General features: G+C 40.6%; 1 protein-coding gene across 1 annotated transcript in view; it reads left to right on the forward strand.

Moving 5' to 3' along the window:
- The window catches only part of IL23R (interleukin 23 receptor), an 81,444-nt gene that overhangs the window by 9,209 nt on the left and 49,112 nt on the right, over positions 1-23,123 (forward strand). The window contains exons 4-5 of the mRNA XM_054721122.1: positions 3,594-3,717; positions 18,222-18,382. Coding sequence (XP_054577097.1) covers positions 3,594-3,717; positions 18,222-18,382 — 285 coding nt within the window. The remainder of the gene's footprint in view (positions 1-3,593; positions 3,718-18,221; positions 18,383-23,123) is intronic.

Below are 23,123 nucleotides of genomic sequence, written 5' to 3' on the forward strand. Positions count from 1 at the left end.
CACTGGGTTTCTTTTCATTTTAAGTCTGCTTATTATTATCATTTTATTAATCAATCCAATCAATTCATGAAATATTCTTTATCGAGAGATTGCTATGCACTAAAAATGTGTTAAATGCTAGGAGAGGGATGACAGACTCTGCTTTCAAGGAGCTCTCAGTAGAAAATGATCTCTGTCTAGACTCTAAATTAATTAGAATCCTGGCCTGTGATTAATAAGTGCCCCCATAGGGGAGGGATGGCATTGGTAGGCGAGAGCAAAAACTTAAGCCTCATTCTTGTATATTTCAGGGTATATTTTAGTATCTAGTTGTAAAGTAGGTTTTTATTCTTGAACGTTGAATAACCTGGAAATGAGATCTAACAACAATTTGGTCTTACTCTCATAACCATACTCACATTCCCATCTTTACGTAGCTTCACATTAATATTACAAACTAGAGGCCTGATGCATGAAGTTCGTGCAAGGGGCTCGGCCCCTGCCTCAGCCCCCCTGCCCCCCTCCACCGCGGCTTCATCCAGAAGGACGTCTGGTTAGCATATTACGCTTTTATTATTATAGGTATTGTGTTTATTTGTGTGTGTGTATATAATCTACTTGTTTTTTTTGCAAAGTTAATAAACCATCAGACATTTATAACCCTGAGCATTCACTTCAGATAGAATGCTGTGGAATAAATAGCATAGCCCAAAATAGTGACAGTTGTCTTTCATGGTGACTAATTCAATGATACTCTTATCTGAAACCAGAAAACAAAAATAACTTCAGCACAAATCACTGTAATCATTGAGGGACCACAACTCAATCAATATTCAAACTGACTTAAATGTCTGTGTCCACAGCTACCTCCTTTAAGGTGCAAATAAAATGTAAAGCTTTCTTTACCCTACTTGGCATCCTGTTTCTCCCCATTGTAACTCAATGCTACAACTCACAAAAATGTTATAAAGTACTTTAGTCTATTCTTACTGTTTGAAAATCATTTTTTATTTTAAAATCAAATCACAGTCAATGCATAAAGTTTTAAAAATTTTAGACCAGCAAAAAGAAATACTCATGATCTCTATATCCCATAATCTTACTAAAAGAATCCCTCTTTAATAATTCAGAGTATCTTTCAAGTTTCTCTCTCTATCTCTCTCTCTTTCTCTCCCTTAATCCCTCTCTCTCTGTCTCTCAAATGAGACCACTATACTATACTATTTCACAATTTGTTTTTTTCACTTTATCATATGACCATTATTTAATTACTTACTAAACTAACTAAACATACATAATTGTATTCTACATTGTTTTGGAATGTATTTTAGGAGTGTATTATAGTTTATTTAACCTTATTTTAGGTTATTAAGTTTGTTTCTAAATTTTTATTACAATAAACAGTACTTTAAGAGGAAATTTTTTTTTTAGCTAAATAGTTTGTATATCCATGAATATTTCATTAAGAATGCAATCCTAGATGCAAAATTGCTGGGTTGCAAGATATTACTCTAGCTTCTAAAGATTATGATATGTAAAGTGTTCTCCATAAAGGCTGCAGCAATTTGCACAAGTGTGTTAGAGGATTGTCCTTTGTCCATTCCAACACTGAGGATTGCCATTTTTCAAAATTCTTGCCATTTATATAGGTCTAAATGGCATCTATTATCTTTTCAATTTGCAATGAGGATAACTTTTTTGCATATTTATTTCTGATTTTACAAGTAATATTCTTGGTATGTAATTTGCAGATGAAGTGCAAGGAGTATATTTAGATTTAAGATAAATCTTTGGGTATAACTTCAGGTGCATAAATGTCTGTAGATTTACTTTTTATGAGCCCCCATTCTGCCATTTATCTGGTCATTCTCTGAATAGCCTAGTTTACCAGACAGGATTGCACATGTAGGCACAAGCTGAGAGAGCAGCACCTGAGAAAGTGAGTATATAATCAGTGAGTATATAACTCAGTATTTCCATACTTCTTTCGTTATCTTTTTCTTGGTAATTTATTACTGGATGGTGCAACTGAAAATTCCAGGTGCTGTTCCATACTTGTTGGGGTTTCATCAGCTCCAAGGGCTCAAACACTGTCATCAGAACTCTCTGATCTTTTCCCATCTCTTGGGTTTTGTCTTCCCCTGTGTTGACTTCATTCTTAAGTAGGCAGTTTCACTATGACAGGGAGATGGCCACCAGCAACTCACAGCTCCTATTACTCAGAGACAGTAATTTCAGGGGGAAGGAGGGTGCCTCTTTTACAATGGCTCCTGAAAAAGTCCCTGGGAGAATTCTGATTGGTTCATCTTGAGTCATGTGGTCATTCCCAAGAGAAATACTTGATTGATCAGCCTAGGTCAAGGGCATACTTCTCTGTGGAGCCTAGTGATTGACAGCTTGGGGTAGTGAGGGGATGAGGTTGGGAGTGAGGGAGATGTCAGTGCTGAAAAAGGAAAAATGCTAGCAGACAAAATCTAATAATGTTCTCTATAATATGGCCACTCAGAGAAAGCACAGAGGAGGGGTGGAGGAAGGGAGAAAGAACCTTGAAATAGAATTCTGTGGTTACCAACATTTTAAAAAACCTTGTTTTTTACTGTGGTGAAATAGACACAACATAAAACATACCATTTTAACAATTCCTAAGTGTACAGTTCTGTGGCATTGAGTTCATTGCTGTGCAACCATCACCACCATTCATCTCTAGAACGCTTTTCATCTTGCAAAACTGAAACTCTGTATCCATTAACCATCAACTTCCCATTCCTCTCTACCCTCAACCACTGACAACCACGATGCTCCCATTCTACTTTCTATCTCTAAGACTTTGACTCTTCTAGATACCTCCTGTAAGTAAAATCATACAATATTTCTCCTTTGTGTCTGACTTATTTTACTTAGTATAATGTCTCCAAGGTTCATCTGTGTTGTAGCATGTCAGAATTCCCTTTCCTTTTAAGGCTGAATAATACTTAATAGTAGGTATAAACACTAGACTTTTAAAGTGGAATAGATGCCAGAGGAGAAGTAGAAAAACCCTTTGGAGAACTCTTTCACAGGAGCCAAAAGACACAGAAGATTTCAAGAAGGGTGTGGCCCAAATACTAAATGCTGCAGAGGTCAAGGTCAATAATGACTGCAAAGAGATCATGGGATTTATTGATTAGGAAATCATTAAAAACCTTATCAACTGTGGTTTTGGTGGAACTGTGGGCTGAATCTTGGTTGTTGGGGTTTACAAGTAAATAGGAGATGAAGAAAAAGACCAGTACAGTGAATTCTTTAAAAAAAAAATTAGCTATTAAGAAAAGGAGAAAGATACAGTAGTAGCTAAGAGAAGAGAGCTTAGGAGGGTGAAAAAAAATTTTTTTTTTGATGGGAGGAACTTGATCACATTAGTATCCCCAAAGAAGTAGAGTATATAGAGAAATCTATAAAGGAAAGGAGCAGTGTTTGATGGCAGAGTGGGTCGCAAGGTGAGGTGGTAGGGAATGAATGAGAGAAGTGCTGAGGGGGATTGACCTGTTTTCCCAAATGAAATGGAAAAGAACTTTTCTCTTTATAAAGAACTCGATGTTTCTATGGTGGCTCCTAAGTGATACATTTTGTTGCAGATCCACCAGATGTCCCTGACGAGGTAACTTGCGTAATTTATGAATATTCAGGCAACATGACTTGTACCTGGAATACCGGGAAGCCCACCTACCTAGACACAAAGTATGTGGTGCACTTGAAAAGGTAGGTTCCTTCCTCAACACTTTAAATAAGCAATCCCACGGCAGTTCAGCCAGTCCTTCACCTCCCGCAGGGACCCAAGAAATGGGCCCCAAGATCAAACAGACACCCTGATTACCCCCAGCTCCCTAACCATGATAAGTGAAGCTACCACAACACTTTCACACCGTTAATACTTTCACTCTGGGGGGCAAGGTTTTCTATAACCTTTCTAACCTTTTAATTCATTGATAGGGAACTGGGGGCAGGAGCCCAATGGTTATACAGCAGGACAGTTTTAGAAGGACCTTCGCTTAAAAATCCCAAAGCTATCCTCCTTCTAAGGTTTAGGCAATTTACCCAATTTCTCCAAATTTGACTTCTCCTCATCTTTGAAATGGGCCTAAAATAGAACCGATTGCACAGGTTTGTTCTAATTATTTAAATGAAATTTGGCTTTTAAAGTGTGTGTCACAGTGCCAGGGCCATAGTTAGCAATGAATTAAATTTGGTGTCAAGTAGGCTGAGCAACTTTCCTGGTTTTCCTGAGTCTAAGGAGTTTCCTGGGGCACAGGACTTTTGGGTTTAAAACTGAAAGTAATAATTGAATGAAAGAATCATTTTCTACTTGGAGTTGAGGAGGGCTTTGTAGAAATGCTCTTTTGATATGTTCTAACAATACCAGACTACAGGAGCCAAGACCACCAGGCAGCCAAACTCTCTTCAAGTTTTATGCTTAAAGACAAATGATTGATCATAAAAGTTATATTACTACATACTAAGTTAAATTGGGGTGGGGGGATGCATGTTTAGTTTCTACTATTCAGAGACTGTAACACAGGAAAAGGTTGATCTGAGAAAAATCCCTTTCCATTCTTCCATGTAGATAGTTCAAATATTTCTATGTTACATTTCAACCATACCCATGTACATCAGTCTGTGTTGGACTCCTCTGTTACTGTTAAAGATGGAAATAAAACCATTAACTTGAAAAATTGGCAAATTGGGATAAGTTGGTCACCTTTGTCTATTTTTTAAAAAATCTTTTTAAAAAAAGAATGCCTTCAGTCCTAGCCAGGTGGCTTAGTTGGTTGGAGTGTCATCCTGTGCACCAAAGGATTTCAGGTTCGATCCCCAGTCCGCACATACAGGAGGCAGCCAATTGATGTTTTTCTTTCACATTGATCTCTCTCTCTCTCTCTCTCTGAAATCAGTAATAATAATAATAATAATAACAAAAAAAAAACCATATCATCAGGTGAGGATAAAAAAAAAAAGCAAGCCTTCAGTAATGTATTTGAAGCACACTATTTTTCTCTCAAAAATTTCACAAACTACTTATTGAGCCTTACTGTTTGGGAAGCACTGAGCTAAAAGCTTTATATGTGCTACCTCATTTAATTCCCTATACAACCCTGTGATGTACCTAAGACCCCCCCCCCCCCCCCCCCAATTTTCATAAGCAAGGCTACTGAGGCTTAGCAGGGTTAGGCAATGTGCCCAGGGCCACACAGCTACAGAGAGGGAGAGGCGGGTTCTGAATCTGGGTTGGCCTGACTGCCTTACCTCTAATTTCCTTACTTTTCTGCTGAAATCATGTAGAGAACCAGGTCGCAGGGCATACTTAATAGATGCTGTCTAGGTCTCATCAATATGGAAGAGAATTACCTTCCAAACTTGCTCTTCTTCTCCACCTGTTAGGTACTCAGAATAATAGTGATGAAATAAATCATAGAAAGTAACACCTTTTCATTCAAGAAATTCTGGGTAAAAACTAGACATCTTTCTGAGTACATGGTAAAGCCCGGAGTTACTAGCTGTGTACATGGCCTTCTAGCCAAGGGCAAGGAGCTCACACCTTTCATTCTGAGCAGGGGTTAAACAGAGTCGTGGTCGGGTATTAAAGGGATGACGGAAGAGATCATAAATGGGTCGCACTGGTGAACAGTACACAATGTGTTAAGCAATGTGCTTCGTGTGTACTTCATGTGCTTATGGCTTCAATGCTCAACTCAGCCTTGTGAGGTAACTATTATTATTCCCCTTTTCCGAGGGCTTGGAGAGCTCCTCTTGTCTCCCCAAAGTCCCTTGGCTAAGACACGGGGAACCAGGATTCTAACAAGGGTCTGAGCAATCATTAATCTCACCCCTTGCCTTGGGGGTAAGATAGTCTCCAGGAGATGAAAAAAAGGCCAAGAGGACAAGAAAACTAGAGTCTCATTGCTAAGTCCACTTCAGAATTGTGAAAATGAGGGCACTATGGGAGTAAACCCCACCGTCCAAGCTCACAGAAAAACTAGCAGTGCCAGACTGACGGGGAGCCTAGAGCCTTCAGGATTTTTGCTATTTCCTGGACCCTTTTACTTATCTCCTGATCATGGTTGGTTGGTTAATTTTTAAAAAATGTAATAGCTTTGCCGAAACCGGTTTGGCTCAGTGGATAGAGCATCAGCCTGCGGACTCAAGGGTCCCAGGTTCGATTCCGGTCAAGGGCATGTACCTTGGTTGCGGGCACATCCCCAGTAGGGGGTGTGCAAGAGGCAGCTGATCGATGTTTCTCTCTCATCGATGTTTCTAACTCTCTATCCCTCTCTCTTCCTCTCTGTAAAAAATCAATAAAATATATTAAAAAAAAAATGTAACAGCTTTGTGGTTCAATATCTGATACAATTCACCTCATATAAAGTGTACCATTCACAGAGTTCTAGTATAGTCACAGAGTTGTGCAACTATTACCACAATCAATTTTAGAACATTTTCCTCATGCCACAAAGAAACCCTGTATCTATTAGTAGTCACTCACTGTTTCTCTTCAACTGCTCCAGCATTCTCTATGGATGCCTATTCTAGCTGAATAATGTTCCATTGTATGGATGTATCCCACTCATTAGTTGGTGGAATTTGGGTTGTTTTCACTTTTTGGCTATTATGCTTCTATTAACATTCGTGTACAATATGTTTTCATTTCTCTTGGGCAGATACTTAGAAATAGAACTCCAAATAGAACTGCTGTGTCATATGGTAACTCTGCCTAACCTTTAGAGGAACTGCCACAGTGTTTTCTAAAGCAGCTGTAACACTTCACATTCCCAGCAGGAGTGTATGAGGGTTCCAATTTCTCCACATCCTTGCCAACACTTGTTAGTATCTTGTTGGTTACTGCCATCTTAGTGGGTGTAGGTTAATCCTTTTAGGTCCTACTAACCTGCCTTCTCAGATTCTTGACAGTAAAATTGCATTGTAAATTTGGAACACACATAGCACAATTTGAAGAAATACATCTGTTAGCAAAAACTTGCCAACCACCATTTAATTTCCTATTTAATGTCATAAAAATATCCTCCAAATCGTTCATAAGATCATTTATTATAGATTTCTTTTAAAATTAATCAATGCATTCTAAATTGACTATGTTTAAATTATTTGCATGTGGCTTTTGAGGGACACATTCTCTTTATAAAGTGAAGAATACCTGTAGTGAGTTATGAGTACTGAGATTGTTCCATCGGAAAGAACAAGGGCTTCAGAGTTTTACATTTGATTTCCAGTTCTCAGACTTATCAGTCAGATGTCTTCTATGATGCAAATATCAAAAAAACCCAAGCACTGTGACTTGAACAGGTGGGGCTTTATTTATATCAGGTTGTAGGTGTAGTTAGCACAGAGCTGGCTTGATAATTCAATGACACCCCAAGGATCTAGGCTCTTTCTGCCTTTCTCCTCTGTAATCTCCTCTCTGTTGGTCTTAATCATCAGATGCTGTAACTCCAGGCTTCTCATCCAAGTGCCCTGTATATGGAGCTTAGTACTGTCATCAACATTATCTGCCATAGTTGTTAGCTGTGCTATCTTGGAAAAGTTACTTAGTTTTGCTGAACCTTAGCCTCTTGTGAAATGAGGATAAGTAATACCATACTGGGTTATAAGAAAGCAAATTATAAAACTTATAAGAAAGCAAATTAGGAAATGCTTAAGACATTAACAACAAAAAGGCAATGTTAGAGTATTATGGTGACACTCAAGGTTGACTCCCTAGGCTTATTTAATTTATTTTTACATCAAAACCTGACTGATTAGGGAGAGAAATTTAATATAAAGCCATTAAAAAATGATCATTTACAGGATATTATAAATGATTATTTTATTTACATTATTTTCAAGTAATAGCAATTTTGGACAGATTACTAGAAAGAGATGTCAAATATGCTGAGACTCATTTTCTAGCTGTTGTACATATGTCACGAGTAAATTTACTCATTCATTCAAACCAGAATGTTCCATCTGGGCAATAATTTTTGTTTGTTTTGTTCACTGCTGTATTACTTGAGCCTAGAATGCCGGACACATAGTAAGTGCATTTTTCCCTTGACAGTCTAATTCAGTGATGGGCAACCTTTTGAGCTTGGTGTGTCAAACTTCGCCAAAAAACTGAGCATAACTCGGGTAGTGTGTCACTTTGAGGAAAAAACATTATTTCGCAAATGTTTCATCCTCAGGAGCAGCAAATGTTTTATCCTTGGCATGCGGCTGCCTCAGCGGCCGCATGTCATCAGAAATGGCTACGCATGTCAGTGCTGACACGTGTGTCATAGGTTTGCCATCACTGGTCTAATTAAAGAATAATAATAAAAAGTCATCCTATATAATAAAGGTAATATGCAAATTGACCATCACACCCTCACAAGATGGCTGCCTACGACCAGGTTGGCAGGGGGGTTAGTGAGAGACGACCAAATGATTGAACAAGCATGTCTTGTTCAATGTCCCAATACTGAGTTGGGCAACCAGGCCGGCAGGGGTGTTAGTGAGGGATGACCAAACGACTGAACAGCAGGCTACATGGGGCGACCAGGCTGGCGGAGAGGCTGTGATGGGTGACCAGGCCAGCAGGGGGGCAGTTGGGGGTGACCAGGCCAGCAGGGGGGCAGTTGGGGGTGACCAGGCCAGCAGGGGTGCAGTTGGGGGTGACCAGGCTGGCGGGGGGGGGGGATGCAGTTAGGGGCGACCAGGCCAGCAGGGAGGGGGCAGTTGGGGGTGACCTGGCCAGCAGCAGGGGGCAATTAGGGGCAACTAGGCTGACAGGGGGGCAGTTAGGGGCCACCAGGCAGGCAGGCAGGTGAGCGATTAGCAGCCAGCGGTCCAGGATTGTGAGAAGGATGTCCGAGGGGTCCCAGATTGGAGAGGGTGCAGGCTGGACTGAAGGGACCCCCTCCCCCATGCACAAATTTCATGCACCGGGCCTCTAGTATATTATAAATTACAGCCAAAATCAGATAAACCTAACAAAAATTCTGAATTAATGGAGTCCAGATTAATGGAATTTGATCATATTTTAAAGAGGACATAAACGATTAGCATAACCATGAATGTTCTCCTCTAGCAAATTCAAAGATGAGCTTCTGTAAGCACATATAAATATCTGTTCATCTTGTAATTAGAAACACACCCCTGAATTGAAAAAAAAATAGAAAAGAGAAAATCAATTTTTCTAACTAGCAAAAAAATCTTACCTCCCAGGAAAAAAGCTGACTTAGAATGAATTTTGTGGTTGAAGTGGTAAGTATCGGATTTAAAAAGGCTCTTCTTGATCCAGGGTTGTGTATTTTCCAGTTTGGCAGATAGGAAGAAATCAGCATTTGTAAGGTTTCACTTCCAACACATGTGGTTCTAATTTCCAGTAAAATCACAGATATTGACAGGCATTTTACCTCCACCCACCCACTTATTTTACCAGTGACAGGAAGGTGGCATTTCCTCCATGGAACATCAGGGCTTCCTTCTGTGTTGGGTTGAAGTTCTAAAGTACAGGAATTGTGTCTGTATTACTTCAAGAACTTTGTTCAGTGCCTTTGTAGTGACCCCATCAGCAGATAGGCATGGCCATTCACATACCCTCCTGTACACTTCTATATTTTGCTATGTATCAATGGGTAGTGATTAAAAAAAAACAAAACACCTCTGCTAATAAGTGTCTATCTACTGATGTCCCAATACTGTCAACAGGTTCATATAAATATGTTCTTCATCTTGGAAACTTTTGTAATATCTGGCGCATTGCCTTCTACTCAATAAAGACTTGTTGAATGAAAATTAATGAATGATGGTGGCCCTTCATTCCATTCCATTCAAAATAACAGTAAATATTTATTTAGCATTTGTGTCTTCTTGGCATCATGTTAAATTCTAGAGATTAAAAAGTATAGACACTGTCTCTGTGCATGAAAAATTCATACTTTTTTTAGAACAATGCCAATGGTGGAACTTTCAGGTGCCATGAAAGACCAATAGGGCAATTATTTTTAGATGATATATAATTTCAGACCCCCTAAAATCAATTGTTTATTCTACTGATTCATAAGATCTGATTGTTTTTTGCCACACCTTTCTCATATTCATAACAACCAGAAAGAGTTCTTAGATATGATTCTAAATATTTTCATGGCTCTGATGTTATGTTTCAGTAATTCCTTTAGGACTTGATGAGCATCTCACATTTTAAAATCCCTTTCCTCACCAATTCTGTACCTGTACTCAGAAAACTAACTGTGATTGGGGACAAACACAAACTTACTGATACTACTTTCTACTCATGACCACTAATCTCAACTGGGCCCAGAGAGCCGCCCAGTAATCCCACTACATTTCAATGGCCAAGTCACTTCTCCACATAATAATTATTCTTATGTTTTCTTTCATCTCTGGTCTCCAACATTCTTCATTCTCTACTGATGACCTGCTTCCTATTTCTTTAAGAAAATAGGAGCAATGAGAAATACCACAATCTCCCTCATCTACTGATGCATTGACATCTGTACGCACAAACTTGATCTTCTCTTCCACTACTGTGGATGATCTATCTTTACCCGGAGGCCAAGTCTCCACTTGTGTACCAGATCTTACCCCTCCTGCCTACGGGAGGTCACTGCTCCAACAATGTTCCTCTTTTTCTTCTGCATTATCACCTCTTCTATCTTTACTGGATGATTCCCTTCAGATTTAAAACATTCTATAGCATCTGCCCTCTTGAAAAATACAGCCCTCTCTTAGTCCCTCTCTTCTACTACCCTATTTCTCTGCTCCTCTATATGACAAAACTCCTCAAACAAGTTGTCCGTATTTTGTCTTTGCTTCCTCTCTTCTCATCCTCTTTTTTATTTAATATATAATTTATTGATTTCAGAGAGGAAGGGAGAGGGAGAGAGAGCTAGAAACATCAATCATGAGAGAGAATCATTGATTGGCTGCCTGTGCACACCCATACTGGGGATCCAGCCTGCAACCCAGGCATGTGCCTTGACCGGGAATAGAACCATGACCTCCTGGATCATAGGTCGACACTCAACCACCGAGCCACCCCAGCCAGGGTCTCATCTTTTTTTTTAAATCAAGTTAGTCAAGTTTTTGTCCTCCACTGAAACAGTGCCACTAATGACTTCCCTAATGCCAAATCCAATGGTTTATTCTCAGTTCTTAGTTTCCTTATCAAAATCACTTACTAGCAGGAGCACTTAATTTAGCTCTACACTTCCTTCTTCCGGCTGCCAGGATGGACACCACCCTCTTTTGGTTATCCTACTTCCTGGATGGTTTTTCTCAGTCTCTTTGGTTGATTCCTTTGCATTTCCAGTAAAGGAATAGGCCCTCGCAGCAGTATCCTAGGATCTCTAATTATCTCTATCTAAGACTGCTTACCTGAAAGACCTCGTCCAAATATATGGTATAAAACTCTTTATTTATCTCCAATCCAGACTTCTCTTCTGAACTGCAGCTAACATATATCTAACATCTTCTCAACATTTCCTCTTAGAAATCCAAAAGGTAACTGAAAGCTAACATTTTCAAAATCAAACACCCAGTTTCCTCTCCCCACACTTCCATTCTCCTTTTCAGTAAATGGCAACTCCGTCCTTCACATTACTCAGGTAAAAAACCATTGATCTCTTCCTGGATTCTTCTGTACCAATAATCTGCAAAATGTATTGGCTCTATCTTTAAAAGTTAACCTCTTTTCACTATGTACATAGCAATCCTGATCTAAGCCACATCATCTCTCATCTGAATTAGTACAAGAACTTCCTAAGTGATGACCTAGCACAGTGGTCGGCAAACTCATTAGTCAACAGAGTCAAATATCAACAGTACAATGATTGAAATTTCTTTTGAGAGCCAAATTTTTTAAACTTAAACTTCTTCTAACACCACCTCTTCAAAATAGACTCGCCCAGGCCGTGGTATTTTGTGGGAGATCCACATTCAAGGGGCCAAATAGCCTCATGTGGCTCGCGAGCCGAAGTTTGCCGACCACGGCTCTAGCCTCAACCTTTGCCCTCCTACAGTTCATTAGTTATTCACAAGTAGCCACCATCATCCTTTTCACATGCACATTAGATCATGCCACTCTTCTGCTCAAAATCTCTCATTTCACTCAAATCTAAACCAGGGTCCTTGGACGACCTATGTGACCTTACAATGCCTTCTAAATCTCCCTCCTCCTAGCTCTCCAATTGCTTCTCTAGCCCCTTCCCATCTCCCTCACTCTACCAAGCCTCCCTGACTTCCTTACTGTTTACTGTTCTTTGGATGGGATAAGCAAGGTCCTGACTCAGGGCCTTTGCAGGTTGCCTAGATGTTCTTCCTCCAGAGACCCACAAGACTTGATTGTTTACTGCTCTAATGTTACCTTCTCAGATTCACCTTCCTCATCTCCCTGAAACAAAATAATTCCCCCACCCTTACTGCTAGCACTTCCTAACCCCTTTTATGCCCCCCCACACGCAAGCCCCCCTCCCCCTGTTGTCCGTGATCATTGGTTAGGCTCATATGCAAGCACACAAGTCCTTTGGTTGATCTCTCCCTTGTCCCCACCCTCCCCTACTTTCCCTCTGAGGTCCGACAGTCCGATCATTGCTGTTCTTGTTCCTCAGTCTATGCTGTTCATCATTTCCCTTAGATGAGCGAGCTCATGTGATACTAGGAATACACTTATAGGGACTGAAAACGAGACAAGCAATAATGGTTATGCTGAGAGGCAAATGAATCAGTCTGTAGTGAGCCTCCCTCTGGGCCAACAGTTCTTTTGAGTCCCGGTTTCCATGTCCAGCAGTTGTTAATGTGTTCATAACAGCAATGATATTTCAGCTCTGGATGGTGGACAAACGGTGGTATTGCAGGTCCGACCTCTCTGGTTTGGTCCTGGGCAATCTGCAGTGACGCATATCTGCGGACTGCTAGTATGGCAAGGCATCGTCAGCGTCTTCCATCTCTTATTTTTCTTCTAAACATTAAAGGACATACTATACATTTATTTGTTTCTACCAAGATGTATGTTCCACAAAGTTTGGGTCTTTATCCGTTTTGTTCATTGTTGTTTATTTATGTAGTATTTTTATGTATAAATGTATTTATTATTTGGTAACATAAGGCTGGTTCCTCTTTACTTCCTTGGAGTTTTGTCTAAAGTAGTGCTTGGAACATAGTGGGTATTAAATACATATTGTTTATGAGTGATTAAATAAACGAAAGATACTGTCACCATTATCACCATAAATTGACAGTGTTTATTGAAAATCTATTAACTACAACTAGAGCTAGATGCACAGGACACTCTGTAAATATAAATCATGCTGACCCACTTTAACAAATAATCTGTCATGTATTAATTAGTACCTGAAATAAAGAAATAGAAATAAGAAATTAAAAAACTTTGTGATATACGGTTTTATATAAAAGTAGTCCCAAAGTATAGTCAGTCATTATTATTGAAATCTTCATCTAAAATAGCGCTTGGTGGTCTAGATGCCAATATGAGAGGAGGTTTTACGAGCAGAATTAAATTATCCAGTATATGGTTAATGTCGGTTTGAGAATACATTTTCATTTTGACTTGTGGTCTTAATATGTGCGGTAAAAGAATTAGCCACAAACCAATTAAGAATATGCATGTGGTTTTCTCTAGCTGGAAAATATTCACAGATGCCCTACTTAGGACTTACACATAGTTGCCATTTTCTGATTTTCACATTTTAATTTTCTTCTAGCATGAGGTTAGTGTGCCTTATAACAAATTATCCTCTAATTTATTTATGTGCTGCCTTACTTCAAAAAGAATATAAGTCAACTATGTAAACACTTCGATTTAATGGCATGATTTGACCTCAGATACAAACAATATAAAATTTCACTTGTTGATATAAAGCAATTTTAAAACTTTCATTTTTATTTTTTTAAATGCATAAAAGTCACAAGTCATAATAATAACTGGGTTTTTTTGTTGTTGTTGTTGTTTGTTTTTTGTTAATCCTCACCCTAGGATATTTTTCCATTGATTTTTAGGAAGAGTAGAAGAGAGAGGGATATATAGAGAGAAACATCAATGTGAGAGAAACAATTGGTCTCATCAATTGGTTGCCTCCTGCACGAGCGCCGAACAGGGACCAGGCCAGGGAGGAGCTCGCAACCAAGGTACATGCCCTTGACCGGAATCACACCTGGGACACTTTGGTCCATAGGCCGATGCTCTATCCACTGAACCACATCGGCTAGGGAAATAACTGTTTTCTAATATGTGAAGCCATGCTCAATGCTTTCTTATTTAATTTACTCATTTACTCATGATACCAGGATGTTATTATTTCTGCTTTACAGATGAGTAAACTGAAGTACATAGAGATTAAGTAAGGGGCTTGCTTCAACTCTCACAATTTATCGAGGGGCAGAGCTGAAATTTGAACCTAAGTCTGTCTCCAAAACCCAAGCCCTGTGCTTTTCATCACCATGATATGTTCTTCTTCTTTTTTTTTAATTTCTTTATTGATTAAGGTATCACATATTTGTCCTCATCCCCCCATTCCCATCCCACACCCCTCCCCACAGATGCCCCAACCCCCTGTTGATCTTAACCATTGGTTAGGCTCATATGCATGCACACAAGTCCTTTGGTTGATCTCTCCCCCCTCTCCCCACCCTCCCCTACCCTCCCTCTGAGGCCTGATAGTAAGATCGATGCCTCCTTGTTTCTGGTTCTGTTCTTGTTCATCAGTCTATGTTGTTCATCATTTCCCCTAGATGAGCGAGATCATGTGTCACTAGAGATATACTTATAAGAACTGAATGTGAGACGAGCAATAATAGGTATGCTGACAGGCAAATGAATCAGTCTGTAGTGAGTTTCTTTCTGGACCAACAGTTCTTTTGAGACCCAATTTCAATGTCCACCAGTTCCTTATGTGTACATGTCGGCACTGACTTTTCAGCTCTGGATGGTGGACAAATGGTGGTAATGCAGGTCCGACTCTCTCTGGTTTGGTCTCGGCCGGACCCAGGGGCACGGCTTCACCCGGACCCAGGGGCACGTGGCCTCACCGGACCCAGGGGCACGTGGTCTCTCCCAGACCCAGGGGCACACGGCCTCACCTGGACCCAGGATGATATGTTCTTCTTGTCCTCTCATGGTGCTCATAGTGATCTCCCTGCTGGTGAGAGGAAAGAGGCAGCACTGGAAAATACATATATACTGAGAGTTAGAAATCTGAGCTGAACAAGATAGAGTAGCTGCTGCCACCTGCATGCTGTGGACACCCCTCCCCCCACCCTCTGTCAGCCTTAGAGAGATTTTTTTATTGCCTTCTGAGGTTATCCTGCTCTGATAGTGGCAATAAGTTTAAAAAATAGAAATATAATTTATGTAGTATTTTGATTTATAAATGCATTTATTTCATGGTAGTATAAGGCTGATTCCTCTTTTTCTCCATGAAGTTTTGTGTCTTAGCCAGCACGTTACTCTGGATTCCAACAAATCTAAGTGGCTGGCAAGTTATAATCCTGGCTGGGGTCCTGTGGGGCTGGAGAAATTCGGGAGTTGCTGTATAGACACATAATAGGAACAGGGCCTGAAGTGGAGCCCCAGGGAGGAAATGCCAGTGATTTTTAAACTGTTTCTTCCCCACAAAGCCTATCAAGTCAGTTCCTCAGGACAGAGAGCAGTTAATGGTATTAGATAAACAATCAGGCAGGTGCTTGCCTCTGCAGCACCAATACGATGACTGGAACAGCGCAGAAGATGGAGAAGACCCTGAATGAAAATGACATACAAATTTGTGAAGCGTTCTATTCGTTAAATATAAGAATGTAAGGTACTTGTCTTTTCACCGTTGTTCGAATTCCAAGGTTATTTCCCTTCTAAATTAGATTTCTATATCAAGTTAGGTTTCACAATGTAGTACAACTAACTTAGGAATCTACAAGTAATACACCATAGGCAATTAATACAGAGAGAGAACCTAGACCATGGTCACAGCTCCCAAAACAGGGAGAATATAAGAAAATAATCTTTTTTAAAAATGCTTCTCTTCTTTGGTTGTCTCTTAAGTGTGATGGAGAGAAAATTATTATTATTATTATTATTATTATTATTTATTTATTTATTTATTTTAGAGAGAAAATTATTAAAAATGGAAAACTGAGAGCTCTGGCTGGGTAGCTCAATTGGTTAGAGAATCGTCTAGATATGTCAAGGTTGCAGGTTCAATCTCCGGTCAGGGCACATATGAGAAACAACCAATTAATACATAAATAAGTAGAACAATAGATCAATGTCTCTTTCTGTCTCTCTCTCCCTCTTTCCTTCCTTACCTCTCTCTCTCTGTGTGTCTGTCTCAAATCAATGAATTTTTTTAAATGGCACACAAACAAAGGCAAACTGAGGATATGAGAGAGGCAGCATGCTATTGACAATAATGGAGTAACTGACAAGAAATGCTGATTTTGCCTGGCTGGTGTGGCTCAGTGGTTGAGCATTGACCCATGAACCAGGAGGTCATGGTTCGATGCCTGGGTTGCGGGCTTGATCCCCAGTGTGGGTTATGCAGGAGGCAGCCGATCAATGATTCTCTCTCATCATTGATGTTTCTATCTCTCTTTCCCTTTTGCATCTCTCTGAAATCAATAAAGATATATTTAAAAAAAAATCTAATAGCATATTGGAGGAGCAGCCTAGAAAAGGACATCTCCCTGGGCTTCTGACTCCTGAGGGAAAAGGAAAGAGGAAGGGACTGAGGCCCAGGCCCAGTTATTTTTGAGTAGAATCACCCCCATTTTCAAGAGGAAAGAGAGAGCGAGGGGCAGGACAAGAGGAGGGGACGTTTAAAGTCAATTTCTCCTTACAGAACCAGAAAATGAGGGAAGAGACATTCCTCAGTACTCTCCTCTCCACTACTCCCAATCTCCCACCCCCTTAAAATATTACAGAGTAAATTTTTTCAAAGACTTAAAAGAGAGGCTCAAACTTTTTGTTCAAAGGTAATGTCAGTTAATAAAATGTTAAGTGTTAGCCTTAACAAATAACTGGAAATTTTAATTGGTGGGTCAGACATCCTCAATATTCAATTATAAAATCTTAGATAAATGTAATTGGAAGTGATAATTTAATAGCTCTCTATCTCTCTCATTCCAGAGTGGGTCTCTCTCCTCTATCTTGTCCATCCCCTCATTCAATCAACCACCAGAGCTAGTCATTTCTAACCTCAAAATACGTAGAAGGTCTTTTTGATCTGGTCTGCTCTACTTCAAGTTATTTCTTATACTTTTATGCCCCAGAGTATTGAACTTGTTGAACTTTCTCAAAACTGGCATGTCATTTCATTTATTTGTTTCAGAACATGCTGGGTTTTTGTTCTATCTGGAAGGTTAGTGTTCCCCCCATCCAAATCTCCCGCCCCCGCCTCCCCCCATCACCCCTCATCTCATTCTTATGGTTATCCTACATCTGAACCCTTGCACTGAGCCCCTATGCAATGCCCTTTCCCAGAGGGTGCTCATGTATTTCAAGCTATGTCCAGAGCTGACTTACTCAATAGGCACAGTAGGAGTAGTGCCTATTTCAGAAGCCCATGAAAATGATTAATTTCATTTAAAATCAAAAGGAAAAAATTATTGTTAAGTCAGATAAAATGTTTTAATATGTGATATTAATATATTTGCTTTTATAGCAACAGTTGTAAAATATTATAAAAACATAGGTATGTATATGTATATATAAACATAAACACACCTACACACATACATACTTTTTTTATTTTCTTAATAGAAGGAGTCCATGAAGGCAAAATTGTTTAGGGCCCATGAAAGTCACATTGTAGTCATAGATAGTTTTCAATTTCTTTTAAAAAAAATATATATTCTATTGATTTTTTACAGAGAGGAAGGGAGAGGGATAGAGAGTCAGAAACATCGATCAGCTGCCTCCTGCACACCTCCTACTGGGGATGTGCCTGCAACCAAGGTACATGCCCTTGACCAGAATCGAACCTGGGACCTTTCAGTCCGCAGACTGACGCTCTATCCATTGAGCCAAACCAGTTAGGGCTCAATTTCTTTTTTTAAATTCTCAAGATAAAATCAAGTTTGATCTATTTTTTTTTTTTCTCAGTAAATGTTGATTTCTGAAAGCCAGCTAAAAAGGTAGCATCAAAAAATTCAGGAATAATTAATTCAAGCCAAACATAACTGGTAATTATGATCTTTTTTTAAAGTTTAGAGACAGAAGAAGAACAACAATATCTCGCCTCAAATTATATTAACATCTCCACTGACTCATTACAAGGAGGCAAGAAGTATTTGGTTTGGGTCCAAGCTGCAAATGTACTAGGTACGGAGGAGTCAAAACAACTGCAAGTTCACCTGGATGATATAGGTAAAGAATAAGAAATTATATACTGTATTTACAAATAAACAACTAATTTGTGCTGACCTAGTTAAGTGAAGTTTAGATCTAAAAGGAGTTCCGCAAAAGTTCTTGTAGATCATGATAAAGAAAACAAGGATTACCCATAATTTCTACATGGGTGTATCTGTTTTTTTAAATACTGATAACTTTTTATGTTCAAGGATTGTTCTAAGGTCTACGGGGAATAAATAGACAAGGTACCTGCTACCCTAAATATCTTAAAGTCTACCAGGGAAGATGGAAGGAAATAAGAATTAGAATAAAGTATTATGAGTCTTATGTTCTGAGAAGTGCAGCATAATAAAGAATTTCTTCTGTATGCACTATTGTGGAAGCTATGTTTTTGTTTTTATTTTGAAAAGTTTTACAAAATACATAGAAAATTGTGGAGATTTTGTAGAGATCTTTATCAGCCAAATTTAACAAATGTTAATATTTTTTGTTTCAGATATTTTTAGAACTTGCCTTTTTTGACTTACAATATAGAATAAATATTTCTATTAGTTTAATCTACAATAATATTTTAACAAATGTCATTAACTAGTCACTATTGTTGAAGATTTAGACTGTTTTCAATTTTTCACCATTATAAATTACTAGAGGCCTGGTGCACGAAATGCATGCACTGGTGGTGGGGGGGCCCTCAGCCCAGCCTACACCCTCTCCAATCCGGGACCCCTCAGGGGATGTCCGACTGCCGGTCTAGACCAGCAGTCAGACATCCCTCTCACAATCCTGTACTGCTGGCTCCTAATCGCTCACCTGCTTGCCTGTCTGATCGCCCCTAACTGCCCCCCCCCCACCTGGCCTGATCGCCCCTCACTGTCTCTGTATGCTGGCCTGATCACCCCTAACTTCCCCCCCCTTGCTGGCCTGGTCGCCCCTAACTGCCCCCATCTGCTGGCCAGGTCGCCCCCAACTGCCTCCCCTTGCTGGCCTAGTCACCCCTCACTGCCCCTTGCCAGCCTAATCACCCCCAACTGCCCCCCTGCCAGCCTAGTTGCCCCCAACTGCCCCTCCCTGCCAGCCTGGTTGCCCCCAACAGTCCTCTCCCCCCCTCCCCCCCGCTAACCTGGTCACCCCCCAACAGCCCCACCTGCTGGCCTGGTCACCCCCAACTGCCCCCCCCCCCGCCAGCCTGGTTGTCCCTCATGGCTCCCCCGCTGGCCTGGTCACCCCACACAGCCTGCTTGTTCAGTTGTTTGGTTGTCCCTCACTAACCCCCCTGACGGCCTGGTCGCCCCACGCAGCCTGCTTGTTCAGTCGTTTGGTCATCCCTCGGGCTGACCCTGGGCAGCTGGGCAGCCACCATCTGAGGCTTGCCTGCACCTCGGGCCGGCTCTGGGCAGCTGGGGGGCTGAGGAGACTGGGGGACTCTGGAGGCAGGCACGCGGAGCAGCTGGGCCCACCTGGGGGCAGGCCTGGCTGCTCTGTGCACCTGCTGCCCTGGAGGGGCTGAGGGGACTGGGCGCCGCCATCTTGTGGCTGTGGGCGCTGCCATCTTTGAGGTCATGGCAGTCAATTAGCATATTCCCTCCTTATTAGCTGTGGGCGCTGCCATCTTTGTGAGGGTGTGATGGTCAATTAGCATATTCCCTCTTTATTAGATAGGATTGCCATGAAAAACCTTTTGGCTAAAGTTTTGCTTGTAGTTGGTTTTCTTCTGAAGATAAATTCCAAAAAGTAATTTGTCCTTTTACAACTTGAGCATTTTACAACTACATCCCAGCCCTAAAGCCAGAGTTCAGCCAATGAACACCAAATGTGAATCACCCTCTTTGGAGATCCTTGTCCCAGTTATTCCTGTTTTTATCATAGTAGCCAACCCTTATTTGTGGATTTGCTTTATGTGATTTGAGTTATGTGTGGTCAACCATGGCCCAAAAATATTAAATGAAAAATTCCAGAAATAAACAATTCACAAGTTTTAAATAGTTTATCATTTTGAGTAGGGTGATTAAGTCTCGAACCATCCTGTTAAATTCTGCCCAGGTTGTGAGTCATCCTTTTACCCAGTATATCCACCTGCTATACTAGTATATACACTTCCTATTTAGCAGTCACTTAGTAGCTCTCTTGGTTATCAGATTTACTGTCACATTGTTTGTGTTCAAGTAACCCTTATTTTACTTAATAATGCCACAAAATGCAAGGGTAGTGATGCTGACAATTCAGATATTCCAGAGAGAAGTGTAAAGTGCCTCCTTTAAGTGAAAAGGTAAGAATAGTGCAAATTATATTATGAAAGAGAGTGCACATTCACATAACTTTTATTACAGTACTAGAGGCCCCGTGCATGGGATGGGTGCACTGGTGGGGGGCGTGGCCTGTGGGAATCACCCACTGTGGGAGCGCTGCTCATCCCAGTCAGCTGAGTGGCACTCCCACTGTGGGAGCACACTGACCACCAGGGGGCAGCTCCTGCATTGAGCGTCTGCCCCCTGCTGGTCAGTGCACATCATAATGACTGGTCGACTGGTCGTTCTGGTCATTCCGCCGTTCGGTCACTGGGCTTTTATTATATAGGATACTATTGTAATTGTTCTATTCTATTTCTAGTTATTGTTGTTAATCTCTTACTGTGCCTAATTATAAGTTAAACTTTTTCATAGGTATATATGTGCAGGAGAAAACATAGTATTCCTAGGGTTTGGTACTATCTGTGGTTTTAGGCATCTACTGGGAGTCTTGGACCTGTCAGCCACGGATAAGGAAGATTACTATATGAAGGATGATTTCAGCAGGCTAACAATTATGCAGCACTTTCTTCAGGCTAACTGCTATTACATACATCATCTTATTTAACACTCACAACAGCTCTATTTTGCAGAAGGTATTGTAATGTATACATGAGAAAACTGAGGCTAAGTTGAATTAAGAAATTTGAGATTGCAGAGCTAGGGAGCTTCTAATTTCAACATCCTCAACTACTATCCTCAGTTTTTATTTAAACGCACAGTACAATGTGTCTGACAATTTTCCTGTTGACTAATAACTTAGGACAGTGGTCGGCAAACCACGGCTTGCGAACCACATGTGGCTCTTTGGCCCCTTGAGTGTTCCAAAGCCACTTCTTCAAAATAGACTCGCCCAGACCGAAAACCAACTTCTGCACATGGGCCACGAAGTTTCAATTGCAGTGTACGTACGTGCCCGCACGTGGTATTTTGTGGAAGAGCCACACTTAAGGGGCCAAAGAGCCGCATGTGGCTCGCAAGCCGCGGTTTGCCGACCCCTGACTTAGGAGATGTCATGCCTTCTTATGGGGTACAACATGAGTATCTTTGGGGGATCACAAAGATTTTCTATTGGAACTAAAATCTTAATTTCTCAACTTCCGTCTGGACTTATGTCAACCATCTCAACTAACAGTATTAGTCTAAAAATCTGTCATTATGCTCTGAATTTTGGATTTGAAATAAACACTGCTGACGATGGTGATGAAAAATAATTCCATTGTATTGTATATTCTTGGAGTTACAGTTCTCTTGACCATGACCTATACATTTTTGTAAATTTACATTTTGAGGTAGGATGGGGTAACATGCTCTTTTCTTACAACAGATTTACCTTGACAGATTAATGATAATTAAAGGCTGTCATATCCACTATCATTTGGGCAATATGATTTTTAGTAAATAAATTAGTAGTAGCAGTATTACTGTTATTATCATTGTGACCTTATTATGATCATAATATTATTTAATTGTGTTCTAGACAACAAGCATATCACATTAAGTTCTGAAAACAATCACACATGGTACTGTGCCCATTTTACAGATGAAGAAAGAGATAAAATAATTTGCTCAAGGTTGCATAGCTAGTAGGACAGCTAGATTTCGTCCCAAACTTGTTAACTTGTCATAGTTAATTATCACCCCACCTCCCATAAAGCAAAAATCTTATCTGGTTGCCACCACCAGCAAATCTGACTTCTCACACCATGAATAAAGAAGCTTCTTGTTTGGAGTTGTTCCTCCTCCTCCTCCTTCTCCTCCTCCTCCTCATCATCATCCAGATAATATAACAGATAGAGGACTTCACACAACAAAGCCACCAGAATATTAACAGATGAGCTATTTTCACTTGTGACACTTTAAGAATGAGATATTGCAAGTTAGATAAATGAACTGTTCTATGAAACTGAGGAAAGTGGACTCTCCTGGAAGCAATTTCCACATAATAGCTATGGGATTGGGCTTTAATTAAGTTAGGCTGTGCTGAAAGGCAGGGCTGAGTTAATAGTGCAGTAACACTGTGCCAAAATGACATGTGAGAGGAATGCTTAACTTCTCTTGTAGAGAAATAAATTAGAATACAGAAAGCGCAGTGCTTTCTGGCTGCCATTTTGAACATTAATGTTCCCCAATGAATAATTATGGGTAAATACATGCTATTTATTTCAATACTAGAGGCCCGGTGCATGAAATTTGTGCATGGGGGGGGGGGGTGTCCTTCAGCCCAGCCTTCATCCTCTCCAATCTGGGATCCCTCGAGGGATCTGGCCTAAACGGGCAGTTGGACATCCCTCTCACAATCCAGGACTGCTGGCTCCCAACTGCTTGCCTGCCTGCCTGCCTGATTGCCCCTAACCACTCTCCTGCCAGCCTGATCGACGCTTAACTGCTCGTCTGCTGCCCGTTTGCCCCTAACTGCCCTCCTCTGCCAGCCTGGTCACCCCTAACTGCCCTCCCTTGCCAATCTGGTC

Source organism: Eptesicus fuscus, chromosome 9, assembly GCF_027574615.1.
Source record: "Eptesicus fuscus isolate TK198812 chromosome 9, DD_ASM_mEF_20220401, whole genome shotgun sequence".
Classification (NCBI taxonomy): Eukaryota; Metazoa; Chordata; class Mammalia; order Chiroptera; family Vespertilionidae; genus Eptesicus; species Eptesicus fuscus.